The sequence below is a fragment of the Lissotriton vulgaris genome, chromosome 1_1, assembly GCF_964263255.1.
Source record: "Lissotriton vulgaris chromosome 1_1, aLisVul1.2, whole genome shotgun sequence".
NCBI classification, from domain to species: domain Eukaryota; kingdom Metazoa; phylum Chordata; class Amphibia; order Caudata; family Salamandridae; genus Lissotriton; species Lissotriton vulgaris.
In genome coordinates this window covers 1,079,116,955-1,079,138,412 of record NC_141685.1, presented here as the reverse complement: position 1 = coordinate 1,079,138,412, position 21,458 = coordinate 1,079,116,955, and the positions used below count along the sequence as shown (strand labels likewise).

Genomic DNA, 21,458 nt, shown 5'->3' with positions numbered 1-21,458 from the left:
GATGTTTTTGATTTAAGTTTGTCTTTTGGGCTGCTATGAAGTTTGTTAGATAATAAAGCGAAGAAAGACTAAAGCATAATCTGAGCCTCCAGTCATGACACAACCCTTAATCATAGTGCAGATCTGCTTTCATATTCACCTTTAACCGACTCTGTCTTGGCTGATCCTATCTTAACCTCTGAAATGTACCTTTAAATAAGAATGATTGCTTGTCAAACCAAATTCCAGATGAATTTGGGCAAGAAGAGTTGAAGGAAAATAGTACCAGTTTGGGCATTTTTGGACTTTGACGACTTCTTGACTTGGCATAGAAAAGGGATGACAATTTATTTTTAGAGGATTAAAGTGACTTTTTAGAGCCCCATCCTTCATAAAAACAAGAACCCCAAATAATTCTAATACCTTGCTCAGATCACCTTTAGCTTCTGGAATTGCTAATGTATGTTTTTTCTGGGACTGCGGCCAAATTTCACTATGTTGGTCCTGCCCAAATTAATTTGCAGATATTTTGCATTATCATGTCTCCCAAGTACATCATTGGCCCACTGAAGCCCAGATGATGTGCAATCCAGCAACACTATATCGTCATTGTGTTGAATACACCAATGTTGGCATACCTAGCGTCAGAGGGAATACCTTGGCTGAGCGTATTGCTTTCCCCATATCTGCAGTGTATAAAAATATTTGGCACTGTAAATAGTTGAAAATAAAATGAAATGCATCTCCTGGAAAGAAGCTTACCCTAATGTGCTTGGTTTTGCGAAACGCCAGTGACACCTCATATGGAGGTATAAATACATTTTGAAAACCCTAGGTGAAGAGGGAAGGCTGATGGAAGAGCCTCTTCTTTAGAAACAAGTGATCATATACGTTTCATCACACAGTCGCAAGAAGAGCTGAGGAGTGCAAACTCCAACAAATGCTAATGCACTGTTATACTGTGTAACATATTAGGCATTCCTAACATAATTAATAATCCCTTATTTTTCACATTTGTTTCATAGGAACCTGGGTTTTTGACAGCCTTCGAGTACAGCGAGAAGAGGAAGATGGTGTTTCACATCACGACTGGCAGCCAGGAATTTGAGTAGTTCATTGTTTTTACCCTTTTGCGTGCCTGCCTCATGTGGATTTGTTTTGTGTACCAGCCTCTAGTTAACTTGGAAACCCTATTGCCTCACCCGTCTCTTCAGTGTACATTACAACTAAGCTTGTAAATTACAGGTACTCACTGACTTGTAAACATCAGGGCTCAGAGTTTTATCTTTTTTTGTTTTTCAGCAAATTGTTAGGTGGAGGAATTGAAAGCATGGCAATTACTGAAACCTTTGGTGGTGAGTCATTCGCAGGGGGAAATTAGGGACAAAGTTCTTTTAAGAAAGGCCAAAAAACATGTCTATCTAACATGGGGCCTAACTCATATTGATTTGAATACCCCTCAACTTTAAGGTCTTGTCTATACTGACTACTAGTCTACTTCTTTGTATGCCTTTAATACCTATTCAGCCTTTCTTGGTGCCCTGGAACTCTGTGCTCAATTTCCTTTTATACCAAGGCTGGACTGTCTTGTTCTGGTGACGTCTGGCTTTGTTCTTCACTGTCCCCAAGGACAGGAAGCGAATTGCATATCCTATTGAACTAGATATTGATCTATCTACTCCCTTGCCTTTATTACTAGGACTTGAGAGATTTTTCCAAGTCGCCTGGAACGGTGTGGTCCTCATTCTATCAAGATTGGCCATCCTGTCCCATTGACCATGAGCTCTGTGATTATTCTCTCGTTAATATCAACATGACTGAAACATCCTGACTCTTCTTGCATGAGGTATCTTCTCCCCCTCTATTTAGCGCCTTGACATGAGGGCCCTGCCCTACTCATCTAAAACTATATGGTATATTGTGATAAAGTTTGTACTGTCCTAAACACACATTACATCTGTGAACATGTGTGTATCTTACAGTCTCCAACTTTTCCTAACCACTTGATCAGAGAGAAAATAATAACTAACACAATAACAGCTTGTATGATTTTAGCCTTATCTTGAATACTCATCATTTTGACAAGACATTATGTGTAACTAGTAACTGCCTGGAAGAAGGCTAGGATGAACGACATTTTGTATCCCACTTTGCCTAAGGTGTTATTATGCTCCGTGTTCCAAGCACTAAACTACTGTTCTTTTCATTTCTAGAATTCCGAACTGGTAAAACCCAGCTGTCTCATACATTGTGCGGTATGTACATATTCTTTTGTGACCAAAAGGGGGAATTTATTGGGTGGTTTGTTTTCAGTCTTTGTAAATTACAGTTTCACTCGGCTGTGTGCCACAGCACAGTGCTAACTGCTTAGAAAGTGCCCATTATTCCTCGAATTTAGGGAAGATCGTGAACTCTTGCTTTATCTTCTCATGGGCCCTGCAAGTATAATGCTAAGTTGGGGAAATTAGGATGAGAAGAAAGTCTGATATCAGGGATCCAATGGGAATTTAGAGCAAAGAATAAAAAGGGGCATCAATGACTCACAGAAGAAGGTTGGGAAATAACTCTGCCGGTGAACTAGATCACATTTAATCAAAAGGGCTGTTCTTAAAAGTACCCATTCAAAAGTTAACTTGTACTGTCAAGCAGTAAAAAAAGGAAACGCAGCATTACATAGGATTTCATCTGTCAGCGTAAATGCATATCGCAGCTACATCAAAAGTTCGATTGCTTATAGTATGAGGCTAATGTAAGCCCATTCACTTCATTTATGAGCAGACTTTGAAAATCCCCCACTTGGTCACAGTCGCGGCTACTACCTGGAAGCAGCAGTGGGGTGGGGGAATTCGGGTAAAATAAAATCACTTACCTCCAGCCGGACGCCTGGCAGGCCTCCGCCCCCACCTCTCCTGCGTCCTCTTCCTGGCTTCTTGGGAGAAACAGGAAGAAAGCTCCCCGCAGCCAAACACAGCGCTGAAATGCAGCGTTGTGATTGGTCTGAGTCAGTGACACCACGCTCAGCTGGAGGCTAGAGGGGTGGGCATATTCTCCACGTAGGCTGTAATGCAGCCTGCATGGAGAACAGGGAAAGTGCGCATGATTGTTTTGGGTGGCCCGAGAGGGCCGTCCAAGCTGTCATTGCGTACTTAGGAGTGGGGGCAAACTGCTCCTTGGCTCCTCTGTCAGACCCGCCTACCCCCTCACGCAAGCAGCCATAGCAGGAGGACGAAATAAAATGATGATAACATTACCTTATTGTCATTTTATTTTTTCCTTTCTTTTTCAGCTTCTGCCTTAGTGGAGGCCAGCCAGTTCTTGGTCACAATTGGATTCACCTCAGCCCTAGAGTGGAGATTAGATTGGATAAAGAAGCCTGTAACATGCGTAATCATCGGTGGCTTCATCCACCTACGTATCTAACCTGTATACTTCTTGACAAGTGTGTGACTACAGAGGATACCGCCTCTTACCAGACCACAAAGCTCTAGGTCCCCAGTGTTAGGGGATCAGCGTTGTGAAGGTAGGATTCACGTTCTGACAACTCTGCACTTTACCCATGATCTTTTAGTGTGAGGAATAAACCAGTTCCTGCTTGTTCCAGACTGATCCAGTGACACTACCGATGCTCAAGTTTTCCCGCCTGGGTTTTCCCACTCACCGTTTTTCCCACCAACAGAAGTGCTGCCCTGACCAGGGCCTATTTAATACAGGCTGCAGCCCGACCGCCAAAGGCAAGACTGTCTGTGCATGTTCAAGACTGGCCCACGCCCATCACCACAACCCTTGGCTCTCCCTCTCCCCAAAGATACACCATCGCTGAGCTCTACACCCTCTAACCCAGATGCCGCAATAAACACTGCCACTGGGCCCACCCATGCTCCATGATAGGAACTTTCAACTGCACCCACTGCCACGGCACACAAACACACGCCAGACCAGCGAACAGCCTACCCCGAACACACCAGACACCACCTGAACAAAATTACCATCTTGCATGTGCCCTTCTCAACACACTCTCACCATGCAATAATTCCACCGATTTATGGGACCTGATCGCCATCGTCACCCTACATCGTCTTCCACACCAGGATCTGGCTCAACCCCTCATCTGCCCCAGACATTGCTACGCGAGGGATATAAAATCACTCACCTGGACCGCACCAACAAGCTGGGAGGAGGACCAACCATCATTCACAAAGAGACCATACAGTGCACCACCACCACAGACAAAACCACAACCCCAATGAAACACCTCAACTTCAAGCTCCACACGAATGACAAGTAGTGTGGCTCACTGGTTAGAGGCGGCAGACCCGAGAGCAGAGCACGGCCCGGGACCAGGGTTCGATTCCCGGCGCGGCAGGTTTCTGGACCAGGGTCAGCGGACTCGATAATTCTCTCTCCTCGGTGCCCACTCTGATCAGCGATCACACTCGGCAACTCTGGGCATTAGCTTGCCTCATCTTCACTAACGGCCCCACCAGACCGCCGGGGATGCCTGGTCTCACCCTGGAGATACCCATTAAGGGACCATCTCTCAGGGAAGCCAGGAAGGGTTTCGCAGCGGTCGAAGCGCCTTGGGACCCTCCGGGTAAGTAGTGCGCTATATAAATGCCTATACATTTACATTATATCAGAGGTACTTCCCCATACCGATCCCCAGACTCACTCTCCAGCGTCTGCAACACCTTTTTAGACTTTATTGTGCTCCTAGCCTTGGACTCCAAGGACTACATCCTCCTTGGTGACCTAAACCTCCCATCAACAACCCCAACGACAACAACACTGAACACCTCCTGGACAGTATGAATAGTCTCGGATTGACCTAGACAGTCCACAACCTTACACACACTGCAGGACACTCGCTAGACCCCATTGTCACCTCTAATGGTCTGTTCCATCGTCGTGAAAGATGAATGATCGGTGATCTTGGCCCCTCTCGCCCCTCAGGAGACTGTGTAGGAAGAGGAGAGTTTACCTCTTCTTGCGCAGGACTGGCTGGGGAATCTTGGCGTTCCCTGGACACTGGACTGCTGGCGTTGAGATCACCACCTCCGGAGATCTGGACGTTGAACCTCTGTGAGAACAGGGTGAACCTGTTCTAGACATCCTTGATGGTGACGAGGACAGGTTTACTAGAGGTGAGGCCTCTTTGGAATAGTGCCTCGACTGCGATCTAAATCGCCTCTGCACCGACTGTCTTCTCGACGGAGACGCCTGCCTTGACGTCGATTTTCTCCTCTTGGAAGGATGGCTCAATCTTGCAGCTGAGCCGTCTCTCGACATCGAACATCTACTCGTCGCCAACGGATCACCGTGCTTCGACGTCAGCTGTCCCTGTTCTGAAGACCTGTGTCTCAACGTCCGGCGGTTTGCTGCCGTCGACCTCTGCCTCGACGTCGAAGATCGTTGCGCTGATCTCAACGGAGACTTCAGCCTCGACGTCAAAGAGGGTGTCCTGTGCCTCGACGTCAAAGATCTTTGTACGGATCTCAACGGAGACCTGTGCCTCGACGTCAATCTCCGGTGATGAGGCAACGATGGAGTGAAGTGCTTCGACTCCAATCGCCTAACCGGGGTCGACGGAGACTTGTCCCTCGGTGTTGATCGCTGCCTGGTTGACGTCAATGGAGGGCTTCGTCGACGTTGATCTCGTTGTCGATGTTTTATGGTGCGCCGGCATCACGTGGTCTTCCTTGCCGATTTCTTCGTCGCTGGCAGCTTCGACATCGAGCCTGACGCCGATGGAAAACAGGTCGGGACTTTTCCTCTCGACGTCGACCAAGTCCTCTTTTTCTGCTGCCTCACAGGAGACCTATCTCTTTCAGAAAGGCCATAAAGTCGAATTCTCTCCCTGTCTTTGATGGTCCTTCTCTACAACTTCTTAAAATGATGGCAGTTCCTAGAAAAGTGAGAATCAGGGAGGCAGAGAATACACACAGGGTGTGTGTCTGATCTGGCCTTCTTCTTGCCACAGGAAGGGCAAGGATCAAATAAAGAAGGCATTTCTGAAGAAAATAAACCTTTTCTAGGATTCAAAAAAGGTATCACTCTCACTCTAAGGCAAAAAGACGTCGAGTGAGAGTACAAAAACTAGAAATGTGTACGTTATTTTTTGACAGAAAGTCAAAAAAAGGAAGAGCTGTGAATCCAGGGTCCTGACTGAAGGAGTCAGAAAGAACAACTGACCTAACTGTCACCCCTGAGGCATGATGGGAAGCTAGGGGTCATTGCTGCTTTTAAGACACTGTGCCAGTTTTGTGTGAAAATGCTTTCATTTTCTATGCTATTGGTTTACAATGCAGCCTGTAGGCTAACAACGTCTACTTTATTTGCAGTTTGCTCTTCATGAGTTTTACTCTTTAAAAAACAGAGTTAAAGTGTTACTTGCCCTCTTGTGTTTTTATATGTTTGCAAATACAGTTTTTATGTGTGTTATTACATTGTTTAGCCTCCTATATGGGAGTTGCATTATTATGAGAATATATATATATATATATATATATATATATATATATATATATATATATATATATATATATATATATATATATATATATATATAATTATTTCTTTATTTCGGCCACCTTGGCCATAGAAGACATATACATAGAAACATCGGATCATAACAATATACGCATACAGATTTTTTTTTTTTTTTAAAAGGAGATTAAAAAAGATTATATCTTTAAATACAAAATTCATTATAAACATCCTCATAGAACATTAACAAGAACACCAAGGCTTCATCTCATTTTTAACTGATTGCTAAGCATATACCAGATTAAGATGGATATTTCAAGGAACAGCAAGAATTTAACTGCTCAAAGTACTTGGCCAAACTTCCTGCGAACAATGTACACAGAATAAAGAAAACTACTGATACTAAAAACAATAGGTTGGAAAGTATTGGTTTTTATAATTCTATATGCCGTGATACAAGATCTTGTTCCTAGGAGGGAGCACAGGAGTTTGATCCATCTTTTTCGTGCTTTTGAATATGCTTTACAAATAAACAGCATATGGACCTCATCCTCCGTACATGAACCTAAGCACATTGAACACTTCCCATGTGTAACATTTGGACATTCCTGTTTTCTCTTGGACCAACGTTCTATATTGGAATTCAGCATAAGATTCCCGTACCTGAATTTCAGGAATAGAGACTTCGCAAGGGGAGGCTCTATATCGTCTAAAAAAAACTCAAAGGAGGGGTCATCTTTGAAGATTAAGAATTCTTGGGTTAAAGACCCGGTTCTATTTTCATTCACTAACTGGTTAGTTATTTAGGACCAGAAGGCTCGTTTCACCATAGACTTGGCGAAAGGTGGTAAGTTTTCTGGACTCTCCCATAACTGAGACAAGCCCAGAATTGAAAAACATTTTTTAATGTGTCTGAGCCATAGAATGGAATGAAAGGAATCTAAACCCAATATCTCCTGAAGGCCCTTCCTATATTCGGTTAGTTCTGGGGTAGACCATATCCTTATCCAGAACATTAGTGGTCTAATGGTTATATGGTTATCAGTTCTTTTAAGATTCAGGTCGAATTGGAGAGGGATCAACGGTGTACTAATGGGTACCCTTACGATTGATCTCATACATTTGTTATCCAGGCCATGGAAACTATCCCTTGCCCAGGGACCCCATATCTCAGCCTCGTAAATGGCAGCAGATTGGATTTTAAATTTAAAAAGTTCAAGCACAGGAGTCACACTTTTACTTGTACTAGCATTAAGTTTGCTCATGACTGGCTTGACATTATGGGCATAAGACACCTTGCTTTTCTCTATTTGGGCCTTCCATGTCAGGTTTGAATCAAGTACTACCCCCAGATAGGAAAAGTTATCAAAAGTTTCTAAGATTTGACCATTCAGATTCAGAGTCCCTCTATCCGGTTCAATGCCATACACTTGGTTTTGTCAACGTTTATCTCTAATCCTTTCTTCACACAATAAATGCTAAGGGAGTTCAGGAGTGCCTCGAGGCCTTTCTTGGTTTGGGATATTAAGATGGTGTTGTCCGCGAAAAGCAACGCAGGCACCCTTTCTCCGCTTAGTTGTGGTGAGTCATTAGCACAGCCGTTCAAATGATCAGGCATATCGTTAACAAATAATGAAAATAAGGTGGGGGACAAAACGCATCCTTGACGGACACCACGCTCTATTGGAATATTACGCATCAGTTCACCATTTGGGCCCCACCTAATGTTGGCATGATTCCTAGCGTGCAACTCGACTATTTGAACCAGGAGGCACCCTGGCAATCCAGCTTCACTTAGGGATCTCCAGAGTAAGTTGTGGGGGACAAGGTCAAATGCCGCTCTCAGGTCTACGAAAGCGACATACAAATGACCTTTCCTAATGTGTACATATTTCCAGTATATACAACAGAATCTAAAGACCTGGTCTATGGTGCTGGTCTTGCCCCTAAACCCGGCTTGAAATTTAGTAAGTATTGTTTTTTCCTCCAGCCAGCCATTTATCCGAAATAATAAATGCTTGGCATAGAGTTTTTGCAGGGTGTCCATCAAACTAATTGGTCTATAGTTCGATGGAACAGATCTATTTCCCTTTTTAAAAATTAAAACAACTTCTGCTGCGCGCCAGCTATCTGGAAATTGACAGTTGTTAGATAGAGCGTTAAACAAGCGGTTTATATATGGAGCCCAGACTTCAATCTCATGTTTATACAGGTCACCCGGTATTTTGTCAGGACCAGGAGCTTTGCTGTTTTTTATTTCAGTGATTGCCCTTTTTGTTTCATCTAATGTGAAATCAAGACATTCTATCGGGGGTGGCAACCATAGAGTCTCATCATAACCACTGTCGTATTGCTTATAAAGAGTTGTGAAGTGCTTCACCCAAGTCAGTTCATCTAAGAAGGTATCCTTCACAGCTCTACCTGCGTGGCCCTCATTTGCAACCAGCCTCCAGAATCCAACATTGTCCTTTGATTTGGCAGCGGCCAACATATCCGCCCAGATCGACTCTTCCCATAACTTTTTCGAAGTCCTTTGAGTGTGCTTGTATGCTTCCCTTGCAAGTCTGACATCATCTTTTGATTTGTTTTTAATAGCAAACAGGAGCTCCCTCTTAGCCAATCTACATGAATGGTCATACCATAGTTTACCATGACACCTGACTCTTACATTTTGCTGCTTTTTTTTCGGCATTTTGGACAAGCAGGTTTTTAACTCATCAAAAAATATTTTGTGTAGTGCAATGAAATGATCATATTGATCAGGTGAGAAAGGGTGTCCAGCTATAGGCCTGAACATTGTGTCAAAGAGTGAGTATACCGTTGCTAAGGCATTTCCTTGAGCAAGGATGTGCGACCATTTTAATGCACGTCTATTGTTATTAACATGTACCTGATCACACACATTAGAATTGGAAGCCTCAGTGGAAATTGGAGCAGAAGAGTCGCTAAACATAGATGCGTCAATATAAAGTTCAAGGGGATAGAGGTCACTCTCATCCCTATTTGCCACCTTGAGATCAGCCATGAAATGCCAGATACTCAATGAGACGAGTATGAAATCCAGGTTACTTTCGGACTTCGCGAAAGTTGGCTGTTTTGTTAGGTCAGAGGGAAGACGGCCATTGCATGCTCTAAGACCATGATCTGCAGTTAACCTCATTAATTGGACAACCAGAGCCGAACATTTAACACAATTTGAAGTCTCAAGCTGAGGAATGTTATATGCTTGATCTTCGTCCTCAAAAACATCAGCAAGCCCTAGAACGGGTTCAAAATTGCAATTTAGGTCGCCACCCAGGATCGCTGGGGCATCACCAACCACCCTTTTCAAGAAGCTATCCAAAGTTTCGAGAGTAGGAGAGACTTTGAAATGTGCAAGGGGTCTATTATAGACATTGATAATGTAACATTCAACCCCATTCAAATTTACAAGTTTTAGTGCCAAAATGTCAGGGGTGCCTGTATCTATTAGTTCGACCTTAGTTTTCAGTGTGATTTTAACCCATATAATCAGTCCCCCCGAGGGCCTCCCCCTATTAGACTGAACTGCCTCTTTGCCAAAAGTTTTGTACCCTATCCTGTGGGGAATGTCTATCGCCCATGTTTGTTGCAGTAGGCAAAGATCGCTAGAGTCAATATAATCAGCCCAATCTGGGTCCTTCAGGTTTTTGTTGACTCCTGCAATGTTCCATGACAAAACGAGCAATGATGGATTAGCCCCACTACCAGGACCGGTGGACTTAATAGTGGCTAATGCTGGTGCCACTGATAGTTTCACACCATCTTGCAACGAATCACCTACAAATTGACTCTCAGGTTGAGTGACCAGACCCCCTGCTACATTGTCGGCTTCATCACCATGACAACCCTCTTCCTCTCCAGAACACGCTAAGTTCGCTACTATAATACATTCCTTATTCTGGAAATCCCCGGTTTTACAGTAGTTTTTGTCTCCCTCTCCCCCATCCTTTGATTTCTCACTTTTTTCATGATTGGCGAAGATATTCTCATCACCGGGTGGGTGGTAAGTATCATAGAAATTAATAGTCCGATTTAGCGAGGTCTCAAGTCAGTCAACTCCATCTAAGCTACTAAACCTGTTGAAAGTAGGGACTCCATCCCACACATTTCGAATGCCCTGTCTACCCAAGTCGGGGCCATATCCGGAATGGTGGTTGATCGTGCTCCAATTGACCCCATAATTGGGGCGCCTCGGTGGGGGATAGAAGAAAGATAGGGGCCTAGCTTCAATAGATGAAATGCCTGCATATGATTTCCATGTGCATATCTGTTGGGCACTATGGGGTTCCTCAAATGAGATAACAATGCAGTCACCCGGAATTGATTTGGCTATTGGACCAACCCAAGGTACCCTGCTAACCATGAGAATTCTACTTTTCATATGGTTGGGAACAGGTTTATTTGAGTTTAGCCAGTGAATCACCTTGTTTTTTAGGGACAAAACATTTTCTTCAGATTGATTGTCTAATTCAGGGACCCCAGTAAGTACAACTACAAAAGGACTTGCGTCAGGGGGCAGATCTATGTATCCTCCCTTAAAGTTGTCACAAGCATAGGGTGTTTGAAGATTGTGATTATACGTTTTATTTACAGAGGATCTATAGGCCAAGGACTTATTTGGACCAGGAGCAGTGTGTACAAGAGGAAGTGTGTCGGCAGAGGACTTATTTGGGCCAGAGGCAGTGTGTGCAGGAGAATGAGTATCAACAACATTCACTATCTGGGGTTTCTTATTTAGTACAGGACCCTTCAAAAGTGGTTTGCTAACAGAATTACCTTTCGGGGGGTTCAAGGGGGTTGCAGTGGAATTTTCTGCAACACTCGTAATCTGGTTTGCATTTGCATTTTTTACTGCATCCTTCTTCGAATGCTGTGTATTAGATGGATTTATTTTTAAAGATACCAGAGGGGCCGTAGTGGGGGCCGATGTGGGAATTGCAGGTACATCACTACCATTAAGGCTTAGACTGGACAGGGTGATAACACTTTTTTCCACCTCAAGCAGCTGATTTTCAATGCAAGTTAACCTAACTTCTAACGGCCTGAGAAGTTTTTTTAGTGTCTCCCATACAAGTGTCAAAAACTCTTCTTTACCCCCCTCTGACTCGACCATGGATGTGGTAATTTTCTCATCCCCGACAACAGGGGGGTCGACTCTTGAATCTAGGTTTAACGCTTCCATTTTATCACTACTATTGAGCGTTCGCATACTTGGAAGCGTCTGGTTGGGCGTGCTAATTGCAATAGCCGGTTGAAAGGCCCCCCCTGTGAAACACTGACTTGTGACTACTTTTGCCTTTTTCCTGGCATACACAGACATATTTTTCCGTTTTCTCTTTTGCTTGGGTTTTACCTTGGTGTCACCCTGGTTATTCTTAGACTCTTCTTTCCCTAAGGCTTTCTCCCCCTTAACATCCTCCAATAGTGAGTCTACATTGATTATGTTTTCAGATGTATTACTAATAGCTAATTCGTGTGTGGGGTCTAAGTTAGCGTCAACAGAGGTAGCTGTTTCATCAGGAACAGGATGCACCTCGGCCAAAGTAATAATAGGTGTGGGGCCGGTAGTGCGCTCAGGAGTTTTCGATGTGGCAATGCTACCTAAGGATGATTTTTTTCTTAGTGCTATGTCTAAGGACTGTCTTCTAGCTGCCTCTAACTCCAGGGACACTCCATGCTGCAATTTTGTGATCTCATTGTCAATGGTTATATTAGTCCTTGTAATAAAATCATCCAGGGTCCCTGTAGCCTTTTTCACAGGCTTTGCAGTCCTGCTCCGACTTTCACGCAAGGACGCCATTTTGTGGTTTCCCGAGGGCTAGAGAGAGCACGGTAAGGCTTGTTACCGTAGCTAAATCACACAGCCAAGCAACCAAGAGAGGTTGCCCGGTCCGGTCTTACTCGGTATGAAACCGCCCGCTCTTTGCCCGGTCTTCGCCCCGAGCTGCGTCCCGCGCTGCGGGAGATCAGGCCATAGATATAGGGGACTTTATGGGCGGTGGGCGTGACAACAGGGAGAGCGGACCGGAAGCTGGCAATCGGTCAAGCAGGGACTCCTGGGAAATGGAGTCCCTGCAACGCTCGCAGCCCCGCTGTCTGCCTCAGCCCAGGTCTAAGAGTCCACAACTCCCTCGATGTCGGACGTGCAGCCCCTCACACCAACAGGCGATGCGGCACCCGCGAAGCGGGTGCGGCGAGGTCCAGCTCTGAAAGGGCAAGTTCTCCTCCTGACGATAACCCCTCACAGGTATAGTCTTTAGTGCAAAGTGGTCCCGCAGTAGAAGGGGCTGTAGGGGTTTAAAAGGGCTCTGATGGGCGGTGGGCGTGACAACAGGGAGAGCGGACCGGAAGCTGGCAATCGGTCAAGCAGGGACTCCTGGGAAATGGAGTCCCTGCAACGCTCGCAGCCCCGCTGTCTGCCTCAGCCCAGGTCTAAGAGTCCACAACTCCCTCGATGTCGGACGTGCAGCCCCTCACACCAACAGGCGATGCGGCACCCGCGAAGCGGGTGCGGCGAGGTCCGTTGCTGAAAGGGCAAGTTCTCCTCCTGACGATAACCCCTCACAGGTATGGTCTTTAGTGCAAAGTGGTCCCGCAGTAGAAGGGGCAGTAGGGGTTTAAAAGGGCTCTGATGGGCGGTGGGTGTGACAACAGGGAGAGCGGACCGGAAGCTGGCAATCGGTCAAGCAGGGACTCCTGGGAAATGGAGTCCCTGCAACTCTCGCAGCCCCGCTGTCTGCCTCAGACCAGGTCTAGGAGTCCACAACTCCCTCGATGTCGGACGTGCAGCCCCTCACACCAACAGGCGATGCGGCACCCGCGAAGCGGGTGCAGCGAGGTCCGGCGCTGAAAGGGCAAGTTCTCCTCCTGACGATAACCCCTCACAGGTATAGTCTTTAGTGCAAAGTGGTCCCGCAGTAGAAGGGGCAGTAGGGGTTTAAAAGGGCTCTGATGGGCGGTGGGCGTGACAACAGGGAGAGCGGACCGGAAGCTGGCAATCGGTCAAGCAGGGCCTCCTCGGAAATGGAGTCCCTGCAACGCTTGCAGCCCCGCTGTCTGCCTCAGCCCAGGTCTAAGAGTCCACAACTCTCTCGATGTCGGACGTGCAGCCCCTCACACCAACAGGCGATGCGGCACCCGCGAAGCGGGTGCGGCGAGGTCCGGCGCTGAAAGGGCAAGTTCTCCTTCTGACGATAACCCCTCACAGGTATAGTCTTTAATGCAAAGTGGTCCAGCAGTAGAAGGGGCAGTAGGGGTTTAAAAGGGCTCTGATGGGCGGTGGGCGTGTCAACAGGTAGAGCGGACCGGAAGCTGGCAATCGGTCAAGCAGGGACTCCTGGGAAATGAAGTCCCTGCAACGCTCGCAGCCCCGCTGTCTGCCTCAGCCCAGGTCTAAGAGTCCACAACTCCCTCGATGTCGGACGTGCAGCCCCTCACACCAACAGGCGATGCGGCAGCCGCGAAGCGTGTGCGGCGAGGTCCGGCGCTGAAAGGGCAAGTTCTCCTCCTGACGATAACCCCTCACAGGTATAGTCTTTAGTGCAAAGTGGTATATATATATATATATATGACCAGGTCTCTGCTTGAATCGGTTCTGACCACAGGAATCACGGACCACCACGCAGCATTACGAGTGTCACAGGTAAGTTTATTATCCTTTTTACAGGTTTTCTTTGGCATAATCTGTATATATATATGTGAGCAAGGGCGTTCACGCCCGAAACGCGTCTGTTCGGCATCCTGTTGCACCTCTGCACTTTATCATGAAATAAAAAGAAGAATATCCATGTAAGACTGGCTGTGGATTTATTCATCTGTGTCTGCGTACTGGACTTTGTGCAAAGGCGCTGCACGAGTTTCTGGTTGGAGTATATATATATATATATATATATATATATATATATATATATATATATATATATATATATATATATGTTTTTCATATATAATTGTTATTATTTCCGGGGTCCCCGCACATGGGCGGGAATATTCAGTGCTTATTACTATTGATGAGGATGCCCTGGAAGAGAACCTTTGCTTTGTGCACTGTTCAGTACTGTAGCCTTTCTGTATTTTGGCATAGTGTGCTATTTGCAAACACAGACACTGCCAGCACACATATTCACAATGCGTGGGCTGCACAACACTTAACACTTCATGTATTGTACTGCTTGCGAGCGCATGCCTTCATTACTTAGACACTGCGTAGCATGACATATCTTGAATAATGTTTTCTTCTCGGGCATACATACACTTAGTACATGCACTAAGAAAACAAGTTAATTACCTTCTGTAATGCTATATCTGGTAGAGGCTATATCTAGCCGCAGATTCCTTAACTTAGAATATTCCAGAGATGTTAGACTGGATCCCAAAATTCTTTTGCAATCTCTTTGCGCATGGATAGGTGGCTTTGCTCAGCTCTCCATGGCACCGTTGCCGTCATCCATGCCAGAATTGAAATGCACAGTGCCTATATAGGTGCCACACCAGTGCACTGACCTCAGTTCTTTTAAAAAAAACTCTTTTTTATTAAGAGAATCAACATAAACACCTTACAATCAAAACAAGTGCAGTGTGGTGCGGTCATCAACACTTTCCACACTAGAAACACAGAGTCAAGGTGAGGAGGAATGACCAGTGTGTCAAATTGAGGTCCTGAACAATTAATCTCTTGTCTATGAGAAAGTTCACAGAACAGAGAGGATTGGAAGGTCAGTAAGGAATTGGCGGCTAGGTAAAGTCTGTACCAGATAAGGCGTTACCAATGGAAATAACTTGTTCATCTGATGGAGACTTCTAGCTGCAGATTCTTTACCTTAGCATAGATACCAAAGTAATCTCTCCCTAGAGGTGGGTCTGCGGACTGTATTAAACTAAAAAGCCCTGGTCGTCCGAATGGGCAAAATAGCCATCGCGCCTGAGCTAAAAGTGGCAGCAGTAGCGTTTTGCGGACGTGTGCAGTGGTGTTCACATACCAGCATGACTGATGTCCAGGATGGGGACTCCTCTAGCCAATGCAGTGGCAGCAGCTTTAACTCTGATGGAATGAGCTCTAAAGCTCTCAGGGGGCAGTTTCTTGGCCATTGCGTAACAGATCATAATGCAGAGGATGACTGTAGGAAGGAGCCCCTTTTTGACATGGTCACCCCCACCTTTTGCCCACTGGTCCTGAAGTTCTTGACTGGATGTACACCAGGTTTCTGCTGAACAGCTCCGGTGCCGGTGCTCTTTCTCTAAAAACTGGAATGTGTTCAATTGAACCTCAATTGGCAAGGACTTAAGCACCCCTTTAAGACCCTGGTAAATGGCATCTATGGTACCCAGGGCCTGGGTACTAAAGAGGTACCTATGCGCCACAGCATGTATTATGCCACCCAAAGGGACCCACACAAAAACTGCATGCAGACTGCCAGTGTAGGATGCGTGAAAGGATGCAAGCCCTTCTGAAAACATGACATTGCACCCTCTCTGTCTGCAATTTCCAGGTACACTGCATGTCATATATGTAAGTCACCCCTACAGAAGACCTTAGAGCCCTAAGGCAGGGTGCATTATATTACATGTAAGGGCACATCTGAACAATCAGATATGACCTTATGATGTCTAGTTCTATTACTAAGACATTGCAAGTGATAAGTAAACCATCTCAAGTATATGTACTGGGCAGTGGTCATTACGAGTTACCCAACTACATATTAGCTTTACTGAAAATAAAGGTATTTGATACAAAACATATAATTTCAATAAATCTATAGTGATGTCAGTATCAGACTTACTGTGACATGCACCCTGAGGGCACCTTAGAGGTGCCCCTGAAAACCCACTAGTCATCTAGTGTGTTGGCTGACTGGTATCGCTCAGCCTGCTACCACAGACAAGTTTCTGACCCCCTGTAGTTGAGAGCCCACACTCTGAGAACAGAAACAATGCCTGCTCCGGAGGAAGGTGGTAACACCTCCTTCAGCAGGATGGCTAGTACACTACACTCCCCTAAGCAACCCTAAATTTAGTATTAGGGATTCCCCTGACACCATGAACTCAGATTTGATTACCTGGGAACAAAGGAAGGACTGAGAAGAGCCAACATTGAATGAACTGAGGAACAGCTCCAAGAACCCTGCCTGGATGCTGCTATCCTGGCAACTGCAAAGACCTGACTCATCCAAACGCTGTGCATCCTCCCAAACATTTGGAGGGCTGTCCAGCGCTTCAACAACCCAGCCCCATCTCCCTAAGAGCGGAGGAGTCTCTTCCTTGCATCTGTAGGCACCACAGGCAACCACCCACTACACCATGCTATTGGCCATTGGGTCCACAGAAGGAAAAGCACATCAGGAGGAGGTCTTTTTAGTTTTAGGAGGTCAGCCCTGTCTCTTCCACAAGTTTTGACATGCTATACTCTCCAGGAATCCCCCTGCACCAATACCCTCGGTACCGGAATGCCTGCATCAACCAAGGGTTGTTTATGTCCATTCTGGACACCAGCGCTAAGGAAAACTGACCTGTATGTCAAGGGACTTCAAGGCCAATGAGACCCACGACAAGAGAGACCCAGGTGTCCTGTTTTCCCCTCTGCTGCAAAACCGAAGACAACCATGGTAGCCTAATACGCCAGTGGCTAGCCGGCCAAATGCCTCTGCACCCGAGCCCACCGGCCCGGGTCCACAAAAACCGACTGTGTCCCTTTGCTCCAGAGACCCTCAAGAGCCAAGCCCCCCTTTGGGTTGTGCTGGACTTATCCCCAAGTCCCCACTTGCAACCTTTTTTTCCAGCTACCCTTCCATTGATTTTAACGTTTAGTGCTTGAGGCTGCCAACGTGACCAGCACCTCTGCATCCCGATGCCCCAGGGCAGAAAAACCCAAACTGCTGGTGGTTCTTTGCAACTTGGCCCCTACGCATCTTAAGTTCCCAAAAAAACTTTCCACGAACTCTTGCAAGTATATGTATGCAGTGTATGTTTCTTCCATAAGATAACACTACCACAATTTGGCTCAATCCTCAAAAACTGTTATTTGAGCATTTTACTGTAAAATCCATACCTCTGAGAGTACTTACCTGAGTCCTATGATCTGGATGTCTAAAAGTATATAAAATTGATGTTATTTTTCTACTTAGGTCTTGAATTTCTTCTTGAGTGTATGTTTCATTTATTGCTTCTCTATTTGCAATAAATGCTTAACACTCCCCTCTCATAAGTCTAAGCTTCTTGACCACACAACCGCAAATAGAGCACTTAGGATTATTAAGGTAAGTCCCTGTAAACCAATAAGGGTCGTGTAGACTTTTTGCATGGTGTACCCCTACAGCGCTGTGACTCGCTCTTCGCTTTGGCCGGAGTGGTCGCTCCCAGTGCCCCTGGCGTCAATTGGTATAGTTGGGCAGCGCTTATTGTCAATTTTGCCTCATTATTATTGCCTGCAGCTCTGCCTGGTTGCCGCTTTGCTTTTAAAGCACTTTTGATTTTACATCGTAACTTTAACTGTGTTAGCGCGCTTTCCCCAAGCGCTCTGCTGTGCTCCCCCCTCCGCTGCCATTTTGTTTGTTGTTGTCGTCTTGTGCAGCCCGCCTCGCCTCCCAGCTGAGCCGCCCTCGCCCCTCCCCCTCCACTATCCATATATGACAGGAGTTCCTGCGCGCAGCGTTTACGCGCAGCGACCGCGCCCAACCCGCGCCGAAGGTGCGCCAAAGGTAAGCCCGTCTACGCCCGTCCGCGCCTGGACCGCGCCCAGCGCCATACCCCCTGGCCCTCGCACTCCCCAGCCCCCCCGCATTACCTACGATGCCACCACCCTCCTAGCCCTTAACCCCGGCCGTCCCCCCAACTGCGTCCAAGCCGCTCCTGGACACACCCATGGACCTTTCTCATGCTACTCCTGCAAATTCTTCTGCACCGTCAACCACTCCGCCACGATCACACCTCAGATTCCCGACACCAACCACCTACAATGCATCTTGCTCAACACCCGATCGGTCCACAGGCACGCCATTGACCTATGGAATCTACTAGACACCATCTCTCCGGACGTCGCCTTCCTCACTGAAACATGGATGAACGCCTCCTCCGCCCCAGACATCACCATTGCCATCCCAGAAGATTATAAGATCATTCGCAAGGACCGTACCGGCCACACAGGAGGAGGAATCGCTATCGTCCATAAGAAATCCATCCAAATCTCAACCAGCTCTGACGTCAACCTCGCCAACTCTGAACACCTTCACTTCCAGATCCACATGGACCCCAAGACCACACTCAGAGGCACCCTCCTTTACAGGCCTCCAGGACCCCACGCACAATTTAGTGAGGACATCACGGACTTCATCACTCCACACGCGCTCCCCTCCAAAGATTACATCCTTCTGGGAGACCTCAACTTTCACCTTGAAAAGAACAACGACCGCAACTCCACCACCCTGCTGGACAACCTCGCCAACCTCGGACTTAAACAACTGGTCACTTCCCCCACCCACATCGCAGGTCACACTCTCGACCCTATCTTCACCTCCAGCAATCATGTCTCCTTCAGCCACACCACGAATCTCCTTTGGACTGACCACAGCTGCGTTCACTTTACCTACAACAAGCCCAAACCCAACAACCACCCCCACCCAACTCTGCAAAGAAACTGGAACAAAATCACCATCGACCAGATCTCCTCTTCGCTTCTTCTAAACCCCCCAGCCCACTCCTCAAACCCCGACCAAGCCGCCACCAACCTCACCCTATGGCTTTCCAACAGCGCCGACACCCTAGCACCACTGAAAAAACGACTAAGCAAACTTGGCAGCAAGAAGGCCTCATGGTTCAACGATGATCTTAAGAAATCCAAGAAACTCTGCCGCTCTCTTGAGAAGGCCTGGAAAAAAGACCCAACCACCAGCACCAAGGACGCCTTCAAAAACGCCACCCGCATACACCATCAACTGATCCGAAAGGCCAAGAAAACCGCCTTCAAGGAATGACTAGATAACAACGCCCACAACAGCAAGGAACTTTTCAACATCGTCAAGGAATTTACCAATCCCTCGGCCAACTCTAACGACATCACCCCCTCTCAAGCCCTCTGCGACTCCCTAGCCTCATTCTTCCACAACAAAATTGCAGACATTCACAACAGCTTCAACAACCAACCCGGAGACCAACCCACCCAACCATCTACTGGACCTTCACCCCCCTTAAACATCCTTAATGAATGGAACCCAATCTCCACTGAGGACACCATCCGCCTGATGAACTCCATCCACTCAGGATCCCCCACAGACCCATGCCCTCACCACATCTTCAACAAAGCAGACTCCATCATAGCACCGCACCTCCGAGACGTCATCAACTGCTCCTTCAAATCTGCCACCTTCCCGGAAAGCTGGAAACACGCTGATCTCAGCGCCCTTCTGAAAAAACCCACAGCGGACCCCACCGAACTCAAAAATTACCGCCCCATCTCGCTCCTTCCATTCCCGGCCAAAGTCATCGAGAAGCTGTCAACAACCAGCTCGCCGCCTTCCTCGAAGCCAACAAATCCCTCAACTCCTCACAGTCCGGCTTCCGAGCAAAACACAGCACTGAGACCGCCCTCATTGCAGCAACAGACGACATTCGAACTCTACTGGACAATGGAGACACAGTCGCCCTCATCCTCCTCGACCTCTCCGCAGCCTTTGACACAGTCTGCCATAGCACCCTTCTACAGCGCCTCAGAAACATCGGAATCCAAGGAAAAGCACTGGAGTGGATCACCTCGTTCCTCTGAAGGACTGGGTTCTTTAAGACCCAGCGGTGCCAGGGGACAACACCTGAAACCTTCGTGGGTTACCTGCTCCGGCGTACGAATGACAGAGACACGGGACACTTCCTTCGGTGTCAAAGATTCAAGGTTTATTTACTGCAGGGAACACAGAAGTCACGACAAGTACAACACGTGTAACTTGGGGAGACTGCTTCAAATTGGTTCTGTGGATCGCTCCTTTTATACATGATTTTCCCATAGGGTTGCATAGCACACAAAAGTTTATGACCCGGTTCCCACAATTATCCCCCAGAGGGGTCGCTTTGGTCACTTTGAAACATACAAGGTCCGGAACATAAGTGCGGAAACATTTGGCGGTTCCCAACTGTAAAAACCCATCTTCCCACCATTAGTACATTCCAATCAGCAGTAAAACAGATCGAAATAGGAACAAGGACAGGTGTAGAGGAAGATGGAAACAGTGGGGAGATCGAAAAAGGGTGTAAAAGGGGAGGTATCGGGAAACACGAGATACAGGCATCAAAGGGACGTGCCTAATGAGATGCACGGCTGAGACAATACACCGGCACGGCAAGATGAGCCTCGAGCGGGGCCATCTGCCTTACAGTATCATCCCCCTCGTCATAAAGACACTTACAAAGGACATGTGTCTTCCGCAAATATCTTGGGAGTCCCAGGGTCGCGAAGCGGACAACGTCCGTTCGCTGGCGACTTGAGGGCAAGAGACAAAATGGATGCCGTATCTAAGATGGAACCCGTGGGTACAGATGAAAAACCCACATAACAAACGAACGGTTTAAGTTAGCACAGCGAAACTGCGCACACTTACTAAACTCGTCATTTGCGGTTCATAGATACCAGACTCGACCATATTCGTGCGAGTCGAAAACACCACTTACAATTGTCACGGAACCTCAGACGCTCCTTTTGCCCTCATGTAGGCAAGCACTAGTCGGAATCATACTCGATATTCATCAGACCATCTAGATGTTGCTGTAGCATAGCTCTGTCCAACCGAGTTCCATTGGTAACAGGCGGCTGTCTCATACACGTTGTAGCACAAAGGCCACATAAGGCAGGACCGCACTGTACACAAAGGCAACACGTGAACAGGAACGCTACAACGACTCCGATAATCATCAGAATCTTCCAACCCCAAGTCGACATCAGGCCCCAGAACCACCCAAGTAGCGTCCAATCCCCTACATCCACGTGTATGGATTCA

The 21,458-nt window shown here is 46.9% G+C and overlaps 1 protein-coding gene across 1 annotated transcript in view; it reads left to right on the top strand.

The window, feature by feature from the left end:
• The window catches only part of DMC1 (DNA meiotic recombinase 1), a 1,170,937-nt gene that overhangs the window by 499,122 nt on the left and 650,357 nt on the right, over window positions 1-21,458 (top strand). The window contains exons 4-6 of the mRNA XM_086936467.1: window positions 1,005-1,087; window positions 1,282-1,334; window positions 2,193-2,234. Coding sequence (XP_086792593.1) covers window positions 1,005-1,087; window positions 1,282-1,334; window positions 2,193-2,234 — 178 coding nt within the window. The remainder of the gene's footprint in view (window positions 1-1,004; window positions 1,088-1,281; window positions 1,335-2,192; window positions 2,235-21,458) is intronic.